Below are 19,799 nucleotides of genomic sequence, written 5' to 3' on the forward strand. Positions count from 1 at the left end.
TTTTTGCTAGTGTGAAATGAAAGTTATTTGTGGTCAAAGATGTGTAAAATTTTGCATCGATTTACGAAACAGGAATATCATTCTGAAACGGATGGAGTAATAATCTGTATACATATAATTTTACTAATTAAAGACTAGAAAATTATGAAAGTTATGTTATAGCCAATAACTTCTAACCAAATATTTATTTTTCATTATAAGAAATACACTTTTAAACTCTAGCAATCATACAATTAACTTTGTAGATCATTGTTGTGTACTAAAATCTTCTATCATATGTAATAGGCTTGACTGCTTGAGATTTAGGAAGTACAAGTATATCCAAATTCCTAAAAATTTTTAAATGGACCTTTTTTTTTTTTTTTTTTTTTTTAAGGGAAAAATGGACCTGGTTGAATCAAAGGTTATTATGTTGAAATAAAAGTTAGCGTGACATTATAAATTTATAAGAGATTAATTTTTGAAATGAAAATTTTAATATAACATTTTATATAAATAATAAATATTATGTTAAAATTAGGTTACTATTCAACATAATGTCGTACTTTAAGTTCATAATAACATTAAAGGTTAGTAGGTTACACAAGTTTTAAAAAAGGTCACTATGTTAAATATTAAAATTAGGGATCACTATGTTAATGTTAATTACGTATGTATATACCTTAGGTCCACAATAATATTATTGATACATTTGATATATTTTAAATTATTGCACTCATTTTTTTATCCCAAATAACTCGGTTTTTTTTATTTAAATCTATATTTTTTCCCCTTTTTAATTTAACATACTTGTATTATTCGGTTATTCACCCTCATTGTTATTAGATTATTATCAAACTCCTCAAAATAAATGAATTAAAACCTAATCTAAAATTTGTCTCGAACAACCATGGTATAACATCAAAACTTACACCACCACATTATGAAAAAATTATATTACCTACAAATCTACAATGTTATAAAGAAAAAAAAATACATCTTTTACAACTTTTGTCACACAATTTATTGATTTCTTTACCCATGCATATATATATAGACAATAAAAGTTCCAAATTAGACTAGCTGGTCTCACTCATGCATCGGCACGTGATACATGATGTTAAACATGCCCTATCACCACTGTTACGCACGTGACAATGAATACACACACCAAGCTGGGTGAAGGCCGCAGGGTGCACAAGCTCTTTACCAAAATAACAAATCAAATAACATATACCTCATGATTGCTAGAAGATAACAACATAATAGGGGTACTAAATTCCAGACAATAGATCGAAAACTGCCCAAAGAGGTCATCAGCAGCATCTTTACCTTTCTACAATAAATTCCTGAATCTCTATCCCAGTGTGCCGAGCTCCACCCTGCACCCGGAGCAAAACTTCATCACCAACTTTCAGAGAAGTCACGGGAATTGGAGTTCTTTCACAACCATGTCCTGCAGTAAAGTGACGCATGGATAAATCCATCTCCAAAAACAAAAACAAAAAATGAGTAAGAAAATTAAGAGCAAGAGAATCTGAATATGCACCTCCATGAGGAGAAACAAAACCAACCGTCTCTGCATTCTGTAAGAGTATACTGTAAGAACTTTGATCAGAATCCTGCAAACGAGAACAATAGGCATCAGCAGAAGTGCATTGAGTAGAGAGCATATAGTGATTAGATGAAAGGTATAAAATTATTTACCCACAATCCAACTAAGAAACAAAATATATATATATATATATATATATATATATATATATATATATATATATATATATATATATATATATATATATATATATATATATATATATATATATATATAATCAACACTTACTGAACAGATGGACATCAAAGACATATTAGAGTATTAAGATTGCAAGATTTGCAACACCAAGCTAAAAAAATTGAAACCGTCACCAGATTAATCTTCTAATTAGTGTCAGGTGGATTCACCTAAGAAGTTTTCCCCAAGTACCTCATTATGTGTTTAGGATGAACACCCTATTTCAATAAAGATAGGAACTGTCGATATAATCTTAGTCAACGACTTTTTAATTCCTCCTTTCTGCCAATCACTATCATGTGAACAGAGTGCTCTGTTGAATACAAGACAGCAGCAATTCTCTATTCAAAAACACACAATATCAGCACTATGTTACTTTCAGTAGCTTCCCCTATTCAGTACCCCTTCCGGGCCTTCCGGCATAATATAATCATTTGATACTCTCTACTAGAGAAAATTAGTGTATTTGTCAGTACAAAACAGCTCATTTTTTACAAAGGATAGCAATTTCACCTATCTCAGCAATCTCTGCCGGATGCCACACAGAAATGGCTAAAGATGTATCAGTGATAACATACACTTCCACCGCTTTCTTTAGTTTATCATGTTGTCTTCAAATGTTTGTCAATGTACTACTGAATCATTACGGAGTAATATTTTTTGCTACCTATAAGGTTACAAGTAGAACACAGTAAAAAGTTGATTTTATTTATTTATTTATTTATTTATTATACATTAAGAAAAATCCAATAGTGTATTCCATGATAACAATCACATTTATATATAGTTAATAAATATATGGTCAAAGTGGATTACATGAATACTGCAAAAAGTCAATATGGGAACTATAAAATAGATAATGTAGTCTCCTTCATTATCCACCAGGTAAAGTACTTCAAAATACTCTACTCAGAATGGCAGAGAGAATAGAGCATGCAATGTAATTCGGTTTCTTCAGTAGTCTGGTTTCAGCAATGTAAACAATCTTACCCAGAAGCTATAATTTTTCCTTAAATACAGCCAGTAACAACTGGATTGCTCACAATTTGGAGAGCCTTTTGTGGATGTAAAAATTAACATCAATTTCTTTTTTCTTTATTTTCCCTTGTCCTCTTTTCTAGGGTGTTCAGGAGTGGGGGATAGCTCATAGCTGTATACTTTACGGAATGCCCCAAAGGTGTTTGAGCTTGTGGAAGGAAAAAGGTACAGAAAACTGTTTAAAACCTCTGCCCACCAAAATGGAAAGAATAGCTGCCATCCATTTTTTCCGCCCTTTCATCTCCATGCTTCACAAACTTGAACATGAGTTTGCAAAATTTACAGATGCGATGACTCAGTCAACTTTATTGAACATAGAAGAGAAGGCTTAGTAGGATGTTACTTGAAAAATTTTAGTTGCCCTTTCCCAGTTATACAGCATGACAATTATGATACTAGTTTTGTAGAAGACATGAGAAAACACTACTACGACAGCTTACAAAGACACATGAATCAAAGCTTGGCAGATGGAAGACAAGCACATACCTTGGCTTCTACTAGAACCAATGGTCTAGTCTCTATCTTAACACGACCAACAATTGCAGTTCTTTGCTGTCCATTCTGATCAACCACAAGCACCTCTTCCCCTGATTTTAGCTCAGACAGGTAGCATGTCTTTCCACCAGGGACAGCAACATATGCATGTACAGGTCCCTAAAAATTCATGTGCACACTTAAATATGTTACGAATACCATATCATATACACAAGGCCATTGTATGGTTCGGATAAGATACTGTTTGGATTATTCGTATGATGCAGCCTCTATGCATGAGGAAGTTAATGGAGCTAATATCTGATAAATTGTTTTATGTTGCAAGGATTTTGGTGGATAATGGACTAGCAGTCATTGGGGGATGATCATTCAGATATATGACCTTCATCGTAAGTAATATTTTGAGAAATGACGTTTTAAAATATCATCAAGGTGTAGTTCAGACCTGTTTATCTCTAATTCTCTAAACCAGCAACAGTTGCAAGAAAATACCTATGCTTCTTGATGATCTTGACACTTTCCATTTTGGTGTGTCTAAAAGCTTTTAACACTTTTAATTTATTCCATTTTTAGCAAAAAACCCCTTTTACTACATTAACCATCTTTACCCACAATATTTTCACCTTTCCACACTCTTATTTTATACACTTTTTTTCTTAAACCAGTTCACTTTTTATACATGAAAAAACATTGACACCAGGATTCCCAACTATGGCCGATGCTCTTTAAAAGGTCCCAACTATCGATTGACTCATGGCGGTCTTAACTTTAGGAGAGTCCTTTTTAAACGGTCCCTTACATATTTTTAACTGGTTTAACCAGCAAATAGTGCCACATATCTAGTTTTAGTTAGGCGTTAAATATTAATCCTCCACTACTCTAAACACCCACCCCTTTCCTTTAGGCTTTGTTCTCTTCACCTTACAACATTAATTTTAGGACCACTAAAATTTTAACACATGACAATTTTAACTAGTGTACCTGGTCATAATAAGTTAGGGATTGGTTGAAGAAGAATCCCCCTAAGTTGGGACCGCTATGAGTTAATAGATAGTTAAGACCTTTTAAAGAAAAAGGTCAGTATTTAAAACTGGTAGTGTTAATTTTTCCTTTTTACATTCTCTGTTACTTGAACCACTTTTTTCTAGCATCCACCCACTCACAGACTCACTCATCAATTTTATTAAAATTTATGCAAATTGTAAACGTTAAGATCAAATGGAAATGAAGGTAGTATGGTTAAATATGCAATTATGCAAAGCAATGTAATTGGTTTTACGTCCTCAAGGGGAAACATTTGTGTAAGTGATTTTCATTTCATAATGTATAATACTTGTGAAGGATATTAAAAATACTATCAAATTTCTCATGTGTTCTCTCTAAAGAAAATACATGGTCATAAGGATAATTTTCACTTTAGTGCCCTAAGATTTGACATAATTCCACTTTGGTGCCTAGTAATTTTCATAATTCCACTTTACCACATGCATAGATATAAGAATCCTTGAGCAATAAAAATCAAGCATGAGGTAACTATTTAAGATTAACCACGAGCATGACTATTTTAGACCTAGCTAACCTTCCCAAAAAAATACTCGACTTAGGCATATTCAACCCATCAAACCGTGTTCCCTACCAAAGTTTAAATTTCCCCTATTAGTAACATCTCATGACTTCTCGAAAGAGATAGAAGAAAGTAGTTTAGAAGGTTATTTTACTCAACATCTCAATGAAAAGTACCATCACCATATGCTTGTGAACCAACTTACCGTGTTCCCTACCAAAGTTTAAATTTACCCTATTAGTAGCATCTCGTGACTTCTCAAAAAGAGATGGAAGTAAGCAGGTTAGAAGGTTATTTATTCAACATCTCATTGGAAAGTACCATCTCCATATGCTTGTGAACCAACTTCCATCACCGACAATGGCTTCAACTACTCACAAATTCACCATACAAAACTAGAAGATCCATAACAAGGTTAAGGCATAGAAGAAGTATAAGATTGTCTACAAATGATTCCAAGTTGGATGTGATATATTGAAAACTAACCTAAGGAAAGGTTGTATTCTTGATTAAAATCATAAACAAAACTAAACTTGAAGCAAAAGTACATCGGTATACCCCAAAGCTTATTTAATTATTTGCCAGTGGTGGTTATTGATCACTCTTTTGATTTTTCTTTTCGATCACTTTTTTTCTTTTTCTTTTATTAGAGAACATAAAGCTAAGATACTAGTAATTACAATGAACAAGGAGGCAAACCACTAAAACTAAAAGTCGAAGACCTAAAACTTGCTAGCTTGAAAAGGTATCATACAAAACTATCTTCTAAGAGTAGTTTAAGCCACAATCTTGGGAGTTGGGACTCTATTTCTTGATGTAGGTACTTAATCAAAGAGAATTGTTGTAACTCATTAAAAATGTAGTCGGCAAGAAAAATATAAAACTTCACTAAGAAAACATTGAGGGATCAATTAGACAATTACTAACACCTTTTGAATCTTATATATTTGGAGAGGTTATTTTCACACTACCCTAACTTTGCTATTATGTTTAATTAAGGATAACTATTCTATGCTCGAAATCTTATTACTAAAAGAAAGCAAAAATCCATTCACATACAATTCAATATCACCGTTGGGAACCACTCTAAAATAAAAAGGGTTTTCATTTTTCTTTGGGCTAGTATAATAGGTTAAAGCCCGTTAGAACCAATCCTATCAGGTTACCCTATGAGGCATAGATTGAACATAAGAGGAAATGCTCATAATGGGTCCTCTCTCTAGGTGGTCGGCCATATGAAGGAGTTTGATGGGATTAACACTCCTAATCTAGATATAATATGATTATATATAGATTTGGTGCCTAAGGTTGGAATTAAGGTTGACCATTCAACAAACCCTAATTAGCAAACATGAAACCTAGCTTTCTCTCTTTCTCCCTCGTCCTCACGTGCGTATGGTAGTTTGGTGGTGGCCGGTTGTTCGTGGAAGGTGGTGATCGTGGTGGTTTACCTCTTTCACCTAACCAATATAGTTTTGGTGGATGTCCAATTGAAGCCTCGTGTGCCAAGTAGAGGAGCAACACTTGGCGTTCTATTTCTCCCTGAATGCATAGCTAATCATAACGTGGATTTCACGCGTCAAAAACATTATTATGTGATTCTTATGTGTTATGCATATTGATCCTAATTAGGTTGAACGGATAAGACTCGAAAAACTCCGCAATATAGTACCTAGATCCTCATAGCCTTTTTCTAAGAGAAATATGTACAAGAATTTAGGGAAGAAAAGGTACCAGTGACTTTGATTTGGTGTCTCTTGATTGTATAAGATGGTCAAAGAAGATTTGTTGCTAACAATGCACACAAAAATGATCATAAGTGATTCTCACGAATAACATCTTGATCCCACTTCAACCTAGCGTGGTAATTGAAAATTGGTTCTTATTCAAGTTGTAGCAAGGTTCGAGTTCAACAAGCATAAGATTCACATTAGCAAGTTCTAAACTATAACTTTCAATCCAATCCAAAGCTCTAAAGAGCCAACCAATCATTCTACAACCCATCCATATACCAAAGTTTGCAAAAACTAACACAGTACAACTTCATGCTCAAAATCAATTTCAATTTTACCTTTGAATGACACTAATACCACAATCAAAATAAGCTATAACAAGAGAAGGAAGGAGAGAAAGGAGTAAACTACCTATGAGAATTTTGTGTTCAGGGTTTCAAAGGAAGCAAATTTGGATACAAAGGGAGGTAAAAGCATTAACACAATATCTCATCATCAAACATTATCTAATTCTAAAAGAAAAACACAGAGTACACCAACCATCAAGGATCAACCATCAACTAACCATCACAAACCACTAACCATAAGCTACCTAATATCCAACTTTAGGCAAATGGAAAGATAATGGAAGAAGACTTACCCCTATTCAGCACACAAGACTCCCAAACCCAACAAACCATGCACCAAAGCCCATAAAACGGAGCACCATCCCTCCAAGCTAAACTGAGCACCATTCTTGGTACAAAATTATGTAAAGAAGAAAGGGGGTAGGCCTAAAGGCCTAGTTATCCTTAGGTGGTGGGTTTATGTCCTTCCCATTGGGACCACCCATAGTGGCCACGGTGCATCTCGTGTTGCCACTCAAAAGGAAGATCAAAACACTCGGAAAGTACAATGAGTTCCTTGGGGTCAAAAAAGTGGTTCGAGTCACCCCTATAGCCAACACTCCCAGTTGTGAAGGGATGAAGCGCTCTAACTTGGGTAGAGGGCACTTACCACAACGGGTAAGTGGGTTTGTTATTCCCAGTCCAACTAGGAACGGGGCTTTAGCGAAAGGGGTATGCGCTTAATTTGGCATGGCCAGACATTTTTGGTTAGGCACCCTTGAAGCAAACTTCTTTAACTAGCCATATAATGCGCCTCACTTTAAAAAGGCACATTAAGGCGCACCTTAGGCGCAACACAACCCCTATCGCTCCCTACCCCCCCCCCCCCATTCTTGTTTTTATTGCTTTGCACCGAGGACGATGCTCCGGTCGAGCCGGGGGTGTGTGTGTTAATTTTAACTATATATGGGCTTAGATGTATGATTTGTAGGTGTTTGAGAGTCTTTTGGCGAGAGGGTAGGTTTTCTTCCATTATCCTTCATTTGCCTAGGATTGGATTTAGGGTAACTTAAGGTTGGTTGTTCTTGATGGTGAGTACATTTTTTATCCTTGATGATTAGTAAATTTTGTGTTTTTCTTACGTTTGATGATGGTTTTGCTCCCATTGAATCCATACTTGCTTCCTTTGAAACCTAAAACCCTAAATGTAAAATTTTCATAGTTAATAAATGAAAAAATTTCATAGTTAATTTTCTCCTTTCCTCTCTTGTGATATCTTATTTTCATAGTTGTTTTGATGGTGGTATTAGTGTCCTTTAATGGTAATATTGGAGTTGATTTTGAGCATAAAGTTGAATTGTATTAAGTTTTTGCAAACTTAAGTACATGGGTGGATTGTGAAATGATTGGTGGACTCTTTAGAGCTTTAAATTATGGTTGAAAGTAGTGATTTAAAACTTGCTAATGTGAATCTAATGTTTGTTGAACTTGAACCCAGCTACACCCTCATAAGTATTGGCTTGCAATTACCACGCTAGGGTGTAATGAGATCGAGATCTTATTTGCGAGATTCACTTATGATCATGTTTGTTTGAATTATTACTATTCAATACTCACAAATCATCTTTTACTATCTTAAACAATTAAGAGGCACTACACCAAAGTCAATTGTTACTTCTCCTCTGCTATCTTGTATATACTTCTCTTGAAAAATAAAAGAAAAAAAGATGTGGATTGTAAGCTTCTTTTCACATTGTATCCCTTAGTTACACACACGCACAAACAAAAAAGAATAAAAAAAGGAAAATTTAAAAACCCTTTTTGTTTAAAAGTAGTCCTCGATGATGATATTGAATATTATGTAAATGAATTTTTGTTTTCTTTTAGGAATAAGATTTTAAGGATGGAATAGATACCCTTGACTGAACAAAAGAATTAAAATTTAGATTAGTGTGAGAATAACCTCTCCAAATTTATGACACCTTAAGTCTAAGTTTGTGGTAAGGAGTCACCCAACTCAAAATAATTTAAACCTTAAAAGGTAGTAATTGATCCCACAATATTTTCATAAGTGAGAATTTATATTTTTCTAGCCGACTACATGTTGAATGAGTGATAAAGGTCCTCTTTTATTAAGTAGAACTTGAGTCCAAAATCCCCTGATCGCAACTTAAACTACTTTTAGAGATGAAGACTGTTTTGTATGATACATTTTCAAGCTAGCAAGTTAAAGGCTCTTCGGCTTTTTAGTTCTAGTTGTTTACCTCTTTGTTCATTATAATTACTAGCAACTTATACAAATACTCTTTAAAAAAAAGTAAATTAAAAGAAAAGGCAAAACAATGATAAATGACCACCCCCTAGGAAATAAATATGCTTGGGGGTGCATTTTTACTTTGAGTTTTTTTTTTTTTTTTTATGTAATTTAAGTCATGGGTGCAACCTTTCTTGGGCTAATTTTCAATGTAATACATCAAAACTAGGAATCAATTACAAGCAATCTTAGATTTCTTTTATGCCTTGGCCTTATATTGGATCTTGTAGTTCTATATGATGATTGTGAAAGTAGTTGAGGCCATTGCCGGTGGCTTGATTCACAAGCAATATGGAGATGGTACTAATCATTGAAATGCCAAGCCTTAGTCCCAAAATGATTCGGGGTCGACTAAATTATAGTTACATATCTAAATCATTTTAATGTAAACAATGAGTAAGCATTACAAAATTTGGCCTTTTAGCAACGGGTGAAATCCGTCTCTAATTTCTAAAAATTCGTCGTTGGACATAGCTATCTATGAATATATCGACAGAATCACTATATTGGTAAAAACCTTGTCGCTAAATGGATTTAGAAACGGGAAAATATATATATATATCGCTAAATGGATTTAGAAACGGGAAAATATATATATATATACATATATGTATATATACATACATATATACATATATATATGTATATATACATATATGTATATATGCATACATATATGTATATATATATATATATGTATATATATATATATGTATATATATATATATATATATTGTTGCGGCTTTGCAAGTAAGGCTCCTTGCAATTGGTAGTAGTCGAACCCGTGACCTTAAAGTCACATAGCGAAACTCTTACCAATTATACTAAATACTATTTATTTATTACTTCTACGCCTATTTATTTGATTATTTCTACGCACATAATTGATAATAAATGAAAGAAATATTAGAGAAGGAGTTTAAAATCCGTCTCTAGGCTGAAAACGGATTTTCAATCTGTCTATAGCTTACGGATTTGGAAATCCGTCTCTAGTTTACATAATTCGTCTCCAAAGTAATATTTTACATAATTCGTTTTGAAAATAATTTAGAGACGGAATTAGAAATTTGTTGCTCATATCAGCAACGGGAAAAAAAAATTCCGTCTCTAATGTAGCAACGGGAAAAAAAAGTCTAAATTTAGTGACAAAAAAAAATCCGTTTCCAAAAACAGATTTTGAATTCTGTTTCTACTTTAGAGACGGATTTTTAATTCTGTCTCTAGTTTAGAGACTAATTTTTTTATTCCGTCTCTTAATTAATTTAGAGACGGATTTTATAATTCCGTCTCTAAATTAGAAACGGATTAAATTCCGTCACTAGAATTCCGTTTCTATATGGACATTTTTTTAAGTAGCTGAATAATAGTCGACTATCATACAACAATTAGGGGTGAGCACGGATCGGATATCCGATCCGAAATTCAATTTCGGATCGGATATCCGTATCCGAAAATTAGGATATTTGATATCCGTATCCGATCCGAAATTTTCGGATACCCGATAAATTCGGGTATCCGAAAATTTCGGATCGGATAGTTCGAATATCCTATACCCGACCCTTATAATATTATGGTTTTTCTTTACAGGAATAATATTGTTAAAATATTAGTTTAATAGCATTTTTTTTTTCTAAAGGCAAATTAATATATATTAAATTATGAACAATCAAATTTAGTCCTTATCTAAATTCTGAACATGTGAACATTGGTTCAACGTCCACAAAGGCACAAACTATAGATTGCATTGCATCTAATATAAGTTAAATCAAAGAACAAGACAATTTGCCTTTCATATATTACAAGTTATTGTAAAATTCCAAAATCAAGCTGATATAACTGGAAAAAAAAACCCAAACGAACAAATTTTTTGTGGACATTAAATCGGAATAAAAAATCAAAGTACCCTGAAAATTATAAAACTTATATGCAGAACAACTCGATTAAAACAAATTAAATTAAAAAAAAAATCAGAAAAAGAGTAGATCTTGAGTAACGCGAAGTCACGTGTTGAGATGTTGAGCTTCCTATTGTGAGGACGAACCGCTCGAAGGTTAAGTGAGATTTCTGGAGTTCTTATTTAAAATTGAGAGATAGATTGGTAGAGAAGAGAAAGAGACCGCGAAGCCGCCTTAACGAACGAACCGCAAAGGTAGTAAGAACTAGCTACTTATGAGATCTGAGACATTAGATTGATATTTGAGAAGATGAAGAGGAGAGAGAAAGTTAGAGATCGAGATAGGCAGATAGATGAGAAAGGAAGAGAGATAATCAGAGGCGGTGGGGGGGGGGGTTTGAGGAAAATGATTATTAATTAGGGTTATAGTTGATTTGGGTCTTGGGCCTTTGGGGAGTATTTTAAGTAACCAAGCAATTTTTCACCCAAAAATAATACGTAACAATAAGTGTTTTTTTCAAATTCGGATCGGATATCCGATCCGATATCCGACTTTTTTTCGGATATCCGAAATCTAAAATTCCTATATCCGATATCCGATCCGATATCCGAAATTTTCGGATCGGATATCCGATTCGAAAATGTTTTCGGATCTGTTATCCTAAATTTTCGGATCGGATGCGGATCGGATCTTCGGATTATCAGATAGTTTTGCTCAGCCCTAACAACAATGGCATCAACCAAGTGTCGACAAGATCATCTAGCAAAATTAAAACCCAATATGTCATGTGCACGTATCTATCTCAAGCGGTCATAGTTATTTCTATTATTTAATAACACATTTATGGAGATGCATTTTATTGCATATGACAAGTCATTTCCATCATCTTATAAGCAGGGCAATTATTCCAACAATTTAAAGTTGACAATAACTTAGATGGGTTTGACACCATCTAGATACCATAACAAGATTGTTTGGATGCGGAAAAACTCAATCCAAGTAGATCTTTACGAATAATTTTCTAATTTTATTGTTAGTTATAATTTATAAATGTTTCATGAAATATACTAAACCAAAATCACTAACAATAGATGCTAGAAAGAAAAATTAAATTCATTTGTTGAAAGTCCAAGAGAAATAGATCAAAGATACCCAAGATGCAATGGCATTAGCTCAACTTCAATCGCACAAGATCAAAGCTAGACATTTTGTAATACTTAGTTTAATCTAGTTACGGCTTATAATTATGATAAATATATGGCTCTTGAATATATTGGTTTAGTGGTTACATATAGATAGCCTTATCAATTAAGAATGTGGTCTAAGTGAGGTGTTGCTACCCCTAAGGCCCTAATCAACTATTTAAGCTTTCTCTAATGTTTTTGAAATAGTTGGATTTTTTTTTTTAGGGGGGGGGGGGGGGGGGCGGTCATAAATTGGTTATTAGCCTTAGGTTAATTTAAATGCTTACCAAATTTGTAACGAAATTTCAAATAAATGAACAAGGGATTCAAATTTGAAAATCCATTGATGAGAATGAGCGACGGTTTTCATGTACTTTTCTTACACCTTGTTTCTTGATTTTAATGATATGTTAGTATTTTCTTTAGTCGATGGACTTTAGACCTTACTCGCCTACCTATGAAAACATGCTTGAGAAGTTCACTACATATTTTGTTTATAGAGAAGTTCTCTTCCCTTATTTTCTGTAACGTTCTACATACATAGTAATTAGATTTTTTATCAACTAATTTCATAGCTATGGTTAGATACTTAGAAATGTCTTAAATAACTAATGAAATCTTTTTAAGACCAAAACAATGCAAGTAACAAAATATGTTTGTCGTTTCAAAAGGATAATATTTGCAAAGTTAATTTCATAGCGTCATTTCATTATCTCCAAGTATGTACAAGAAGTGTGTTTTTAGTTTTAGACATATGGTTTTTCAACTTTCATAGGAACATATAATAATTTATTAGTATATTTCTTATACTGTACACGCATAGCGTGCATATCTTATATTGTATTTTTAAACACAATTGCAAGCATCCTACCGTTACTAATAACCATGAAGTTTGATGACTGAAAAAATTAAGAAAGAAACTGCAAGACTCACCGCATTAACTCTAAAAGGCCGACTAGCAATGTAATCAGTCTCCAGACATTCAGAGTGCACAAGAAAAAGTCCTCGAGCAAAAGAACCCACCTAAGACAAAATTCAGAACATTATATGAATGTCAAGCAAAACTATTAATAAACAAGAGAACAAGAAAAAGAACAGACCAGAAGTCCTTCTCCAGGTTTCATAAGGCTACAGAGATCCACACAAACACGATCCCCCATTCCAGCCATGTGTACATGATTTATCGTTGCTTTTATCAGTGTCAAGCAATTTCTGGCCTCATTTTTCCTGTCAAGATAATCCTGACAACTATTATTATGAAATTGCGTACAAAATACACAATTAATAGCATTGCAGATTTGCAGCTACATCTGGCAAACTTACCTTCAATTTGAGAACCGGGTCAATATCCTGAACTTTTAAGACAATGCCACCAAGACCATGTTCTAGTGCCTAAAAATCACATTCAATGATTTCGAAAGGGGTTAAGTTTCTTATTTTCTAAAAATAAAAAGCAGGTTTTATAAACAGCAGAAGTATCATTTAATTGCACTTTGAAGGCATGGATGAGTATTGCAAGACAAAGCATTGACTTTGTAGAACATTGGCATAATACCTCTAGGAAATTTTGGGCCTCTATGAAAGTTTCGGCAACAGCTAAAACTCTCTTGTCATTTCCTTGGAAAGCTGCAATGATATTTTCCGCAGGTATCACCTAAAGAAGCAAATCAGCTATGTTAAAATAAAATCAATCAGGGTAACATAAGCAGTTAAGACAGTCAAGTAACTGAAATTCAGAGATTATCAACCATTGCATCCTAGAATCATTGTAGCAAAGTGTTAACAATAGGGTGCACAATTCCAATATACTTCATATGTTAGAAACCCTTCATAACAGAGATCTTATATTGCATGTTCATTTTATCAATTCTTAAAAAAGAGGGGATGAAATAAACTTCCTTTTGCAATCATCTGATATAACAAATGGAAAGGTTGGAGTCCAGACAGGCAGATGCCCTTATTGAAGTATTACAATGTTAAATTTTAACAAATGCCAATAACTAATAAGATTGATGACAACGCACTTACGCACCCACTAATAACAGTCCTAGAGAATCAGGAAGTAAACTAATTTCTGGAACTGCATATGACCTATGTTCTATAGATATAAGCTATTAACGTTATGTAGTAGTGAGTATACCTGCCAATCTAGTAAATGAATGACAGTGTTCTCGGACAAATCTGTGAGGAGCATTTGGTCTAGCTGTTGAGGAGATGATATCTCCAATAATGAAGCTACACTTCTATTTTCCGGGTCTAACAGTGCTCCGTCTTTGGCGTACACAGGATTTATCAATGCAATTGCTGCATGATATATATGCAACACTTAGAACAGTAATCATCAAAACAGTCAGAAGATAAACAGAATTGTGAAAGCTACATTATGTTTCCTTTGTGAGAAAAGATATAATAGAGCAAAAATTCAAGCATACGCAAATTTAACGTGATTCTCCAACTTGGCTTCGTAGTTAAACAAATGAGATAGCAGATGGAAAAAAAAAAAAAAAAACCTAGGCTTTCTTATGAGAACATGTAGACCTACATGCTACATCTACCCAATGCAAAAACGAGACACTTGTTCTTTATTCCCCCTTCAGGCCACCATTCCCAATACTGATGAGTTAACTCATAATCAAGATTCAATCCATGAAAGCAATTTATAATATACACTCTCTTTGCTTCAACTACCTGCCCACTTGCCCTTTGTTGCACAGATGATATTTAAGATAAAAATATATGATGGATGAATAATTTCTTTTAGACACTTGATATTCTCATGTGGCTTTATACTGATTGCCCTTATTTTTGTATAATTATCCCACCATAATTATACACATACACATAATTGATAAAATTAACTTTTTAAGCTATTCACTTAAGATCAATGTAAACTTCTACAACCATATACCTAACTTCTGCACGATTCCTACTTTTGTAAAGCAGTGTTTCAGTGTTCTCTTTTTTTTTTTTTTGCATTTTTCATCTTTCAATTACATTCCTAATCAATTTTAGACAATAGCTCCAAATTATCTGCAGTTTTTGTGTCTTCTATTTGATGTAAAATTTTATATGATAGTACTTTATTTCCATTAAACTATTCAATAATCAAGAACTCAAGGTACATACACAACTATTGATGTTCGATCAGAAGAGACAACATTTCAACACCTATTAAACAAGTGATTTCATAAACAAACCTAGCGTCATTCTCAAAGAATTAGCAGTATGCATGAAATTCCCAAATTAATTCTCAAACACTAGAAACTTGTCTATTGAAATGGGACATAGAAGGGGAAACATCAATCTTGTGCACACTGCACAGAGCTACAGTCTTAAAGAAAGGTTGGTTTGTTTTGCTTTATTAAATTTGGGGTGAGTAGATATAAAATCACCATAATCTAGCAAATGCAAAATGCTGTTTCCCACATACTCCAAACTAGAAATTAACATTATTCCAATTCAAAACAAACAAATATAAGTGCAATTAGCAACTCTTGGAGTATATCGACTCTCTCCTTAGAGAAAGATGTTTTTCACCTCGTTCTACAAGAAGTAATCATTAGACCATGTTATTCACAATTTATGTAGATTCGTTATAATCCATTCGAATAACAACCGATTAATAATTGATTCTTTCATTATCATAAAAACTAGAAGGAAAAAAATGGTGTCCTCAATATCCTAAAAACCTAAACCAGTCTTTTAACAGAAATCCCAATGAATTTACCAAATTCAGACAAAAAAAAAAAAAAAAACTAACAAACTGTAATCACAATTACAACTTGCAAGCCGCTAATACAATTAACAACCCATTAGGCATGAGGCTCTCCAAACAAAATTATGATCACAACCATTTATTATCGCCTACCAAATGGGCCGTAAAACTTACAATTAACCAATTACGATACGAAATATTAAATGTAGAAAGATTCAATGTTAAAGCGAACTTACAAGACCAATCTTTGGCAAGCTCTTTAGAATTGACATCAAAAATAAAGGTATTCCATCCTCTTTCCACTGCAGTAGTCATTACTTGCTTATTCTCAGTCCATATCCAAACCAATTTCGAATCTCCATTTGAACCCATTTTTGAACAACAATTCAATTGCAAACTGATTTTCTTACAATTTCTGGAGTGATTGTTCAATGAGTAGAAAATCCCAGTTTTTAATCTGCAATTTTCCCATTTTCCTTCGATTAATTGACCAAATGCAGGAATTAAAATCAATTAAAAAGCGTCAACAAAATTGAATTTCAAATAAAAGGGAAAGTAGCTTACTTGAAATGGGAGAATGTAGTGGAAGAAACTTCAGAATTTGAACGGAGGAAGCGCACAACGGGAAAGACATATCTTTGAGCCTTTGAATTTGCAGGATGGAAAAGCAAAAGTCACACCCAATCACACAACGGCAAATCCTAGATTTCTAGTTTTCTACTTTACTATCTAAATTTCTTCTTTTTTTTTTTTTTTTTTTTTTTAAATATAATATATATTTTGTTAAATATTTACTGATAAAAAATTTTATTCAAAGAAATAAAGGAGTAAGTGAAGATGGGGAAACTTCCTTCAAAAAAAAAAAAGTGAAGATGGGGAAATTTTTTTTTTTATTTTTTGACGGGAAAAGATGGGGAAATTGGTAGTGTTGCTCAATAAATTTTTTTGTGTCATTTATACTTGTATGACACTTTTTATATAGCCGAGTGTTCAACTAGGAGTACAATAATTACATACATATAGTCATATCATATGAGTTCACAAGGGTTTGCACTCATTTGAGCATTGTAACATCAAATCAATAATTGGCATTCACATTATCTTCTCACACTCCCCCTTGAATGTCCATACTTACACATAAAAAGGTATTTGTTGCCTCATTAAAAACCTCGCTAGGTAAAACCCTATGGGATAAAAACCATAACTAGGGAAAAAGAGTACAACGATAGTGTATTATATGCTTTGCTATACTGCCTCGTTAAAAACATTGTCCGGAAAAACCCAGTGGGATAAAAACCTGGTCAAAGGGAAATAGAGTGCAGTACTGTAGGGAATATTTCAAGCGTTATCCCTAAACTTGAACCCCACTGTGATCATACACCATAGTACGGTGGCGTTCAAAGGGAAAGAAGATAGAGCAAAAGAGTCGCCAACAAGTTTTAGGAACTTGTAAACCGTTCACAGGTTGAAGGTTACACCCCTTAACGATCCAGGAGATCGTCAACTCCAATAGGTCTGGAACCATGACTGGTAGTTCGGGGATGAATGTACAAATCCAACCTAAAAGAGATTGAACCTGCCCTAATAATAGGTCTCTACTTTATTTTGATCGTATTCATGTGCGCTTCCTGACTAACATACAATCAATAGGTTTACCCCAAACCTGCTTAATCTATGTTGGTTGAATATTAATGCACAAATAAATCTATTATTGCCGATCACTTGAATTATAATCAAATTAACCCTAAATAAGATTATTAATTATCTTATTAAGCGTGATTACAAGTACCAATTCCCTTTAAACATGCATAAAAGGTGTGATCAAGCAAAAACAATAAGTATCAAGCAACATAATAATAATCATAATTATTACAATTATAATAATCATAAAAATAAATATGTTCAATATTAAAGCATAATAATAGCAAGATCCTAGACATGATACTAACAAGATTAATAACAAACACTAGCATGTCACTAAGAAATAAAAATCAAAGCTTTAGCCCTAACATGATACTATATGAATATTAGGAAAGAATATAAAAGGCATCATACTTTTAATCATACTTGATATTAGGAATTTTTAGTTATTATCCTGAACATGATACTAGGAAGATCAAAACACCCTAACATGACGCTAGGAATCATAATAACAACCTAAACATGATTTCTATATCAAAATATCAATCAAACAATTAAATCACTTACTTGGATGTCTTGTACCTCTTTCTAATAACAAAATACACGCATTAGTAACTTCAAGGAAAATAATAAATCAAACAATTAAAGTAAATAATTGAAATAGAGATTTGGGACCAAACCCTCATAAATTAAAACCTTTCATGTCTAGGGCGAAGGCAACTTCGAATTATGCTAGGTGTTTCTAGGTCTTGTGAATGCGGAACTTTGTGTGAAGGTTGGTTTAGAAAAGAGAGAGAAAGAAACCTTTAGAGAAGAGAATTAGAGAATTAGATATTGTAGATTGTAGATGAGAATTGATGATTGAAAACGGAGTTTTTAGGAGGCTATATATAGAGAAAATCAGCCAAAAAGATAGAAAAATAAACCAGAATTCTGACGTGAAAAAACGAAGTTAGCGCCAGACGTATCAACTAGTCAAAAGTAATTATATTCCTTTTGTTGGTGACAGGCTAAAGTTGTATCAACTAGTCAAAAGTAATTATATTCCTAAATCCTCTAACTTATGTAGATAGAGAAGTTGGGTCGAATCCACAGGGAAACTGGTCTTTCTATTCCTAATTAATTAAAGCAATCTAAATTATAAAGTAACCAATATATTGTAATCAAAGGAATACTAAACTACTAAGAGTAAAAGTAGAGAAGAATAAGAATAGAGAAAATCAATGAATAAAAGACCTAGGACATAGACTCACCAATAAATAACATTCCAGGGTAAAACATAATAATCAATCATCAATACATAAATTAATCAGATCATAAAGGGCTTTCGCTACGTATTACAATCACAGAATTAATTTACCGGCATTAAATCTCATCTCTCGAATCTCGACTTAGCCATTTATAAATTAACCTACCTATTGAAACTAGACCTAAACATCAATTCTCATCTCTCGAATCTCGAAACATTATTGTCAAACTCATGCATAAAAGATCAGGCCTAATCTAGTCACAGAGCATTAAATCAATCAATAGGAAATTAATCTAGCATTGATAATTAACAACAATAAATTACCCCTTCATATTATTTATGGATCCTCATAAACCCTAGAAAGAAAACTACTCAGACATAACTAAATATAAACTAAACAAAGCAATTAAAGGAGACATGATTAAGATCAAAGCAAAGAAAATAAGTAAATAAGGAGGAAAGAGATAGCACCAAAAGAAAGAAATATAAAATTGCATAAACCAAGAGTTTAGAGAGAGAAACAAGAGAGAAAGTAATACTAAGAGTTTAATTAAGAGGAGAGAGAGAGAAAAGAAACTAAAACTAAAACTAAACTAATCTAAAAACTAATTAAGAAAAAGCTAAACAAACTAAAACTAAACTATAGCTCCCCCCCCCCCCCCCACGTACTACTCCTACCTCCTTAAATAAGAAAAGAAATAGGATTTTTAATCCAAATTAACTTCTTCTAATTCCCACTCAAAATCAATGCTGTGGGAATTTGGAGCAAACCAACGAAGTAGCCCAAGGAGTTTGCAAGCCCAATAGCAATTAGAAAGCCTCATAGCCGCCTGATCAAGCAACTCTTGCACTTGGGCTTTAGAGTTTCTAAGTC

The 19,799-nt window shown here is 33.2% G+C and overlaps 1 protein-coding gene across 2 annotated transcripts; it reads right to left on the reverse strand.

Moving 5' to 3' along the window:
- Positions 1 to 895: 895 nt before the first annotated feature.
- LOC110723403 (3-dehydroquinate synthase homolog) lies at positions 896 to 16,791 on the reverse strand. Of its 2 annotated transcripts, none has more exons than XM_021902757.1 (10): positions 16,600 to 16,791; positions 16,272 to 16,492; positions 14,461 to 14,624; positions 13,876 to 13,974; positions 13,644 to 13,712; positions 13,421 to 13,561; positions 13,254 to 13,343; positions 3,296 to 3,463; positions 1,529 to 1,601; positions 896 to 1,435 (listed from the first exon to the last, which is right to left on the reverse strand). In XM_021902757.1, exons 2-10 carry the CDS (start codon positions 16,405 to 16,407, stop codon positions 1,308 to 1,310), a joined length of 1,068 nt encoding a protein of 355 aa, XP_021758449.1. In that variant the 5' UTR covers positions 16,408 to 16,492; positions 16,600 to 16,791; the 3' UTR covers positions 896 to 1,307. The 2 variants fall into 2 exon arrangements, with proteins under 2 accessions (XP_021758449.1, XP_021758448.1); XM_021902756.1 differs by having other exon boundaries at positions 16,272 to 16,511.
- Positions 16,792 to 19,799: the final 3,008 nt, after the last annotated feature.

The sequence above is a fragment of the Chenopodium quinoa genome, unplaced genomic scaffold, assembly GCF_001683475.1.
Source record: "Chenopodium quinoa cultivar QQ74 unplaced genomic scaffold, ASM168347v1, whole genome shotgun sequence".
Classification (NCBI taxonomy): Eukaryota; Viridiplantae; Streptophyta; class Magnoliopsida; order Caryophyllales; family Amaranthaceae; genus Chenopodium; species Chenopodium quinoa.

What these genes read in the sequence shown, in the direction of transcription:
- LOC110723403 (XM_021902756.1), bottom strand. Translation starts at nt 16,669, where the DNA reads ATGTCTTTCCCGTTGTGCGCTTCCTCCGTTCAAATTCTGAAGTTTCTT. An exon ending in TTCATTTACTAGATTGGCAG is followed by an intron (nt 13,975 to 14,460) that starts GTATACTCACTA and finishes TTGCTTCTTTAG; the next exon opens with GTGATACCTGCGGAAAATAT. An exon ending in ACCCGGTTCTCAAATTGAAG is followed by an intron (nt 13,562 to 13,643) that starts GTAAGTTTGCCA and finishes AATAGTTGTCAG; the next exon opens with GATTATCTTGACAGGAAAAA.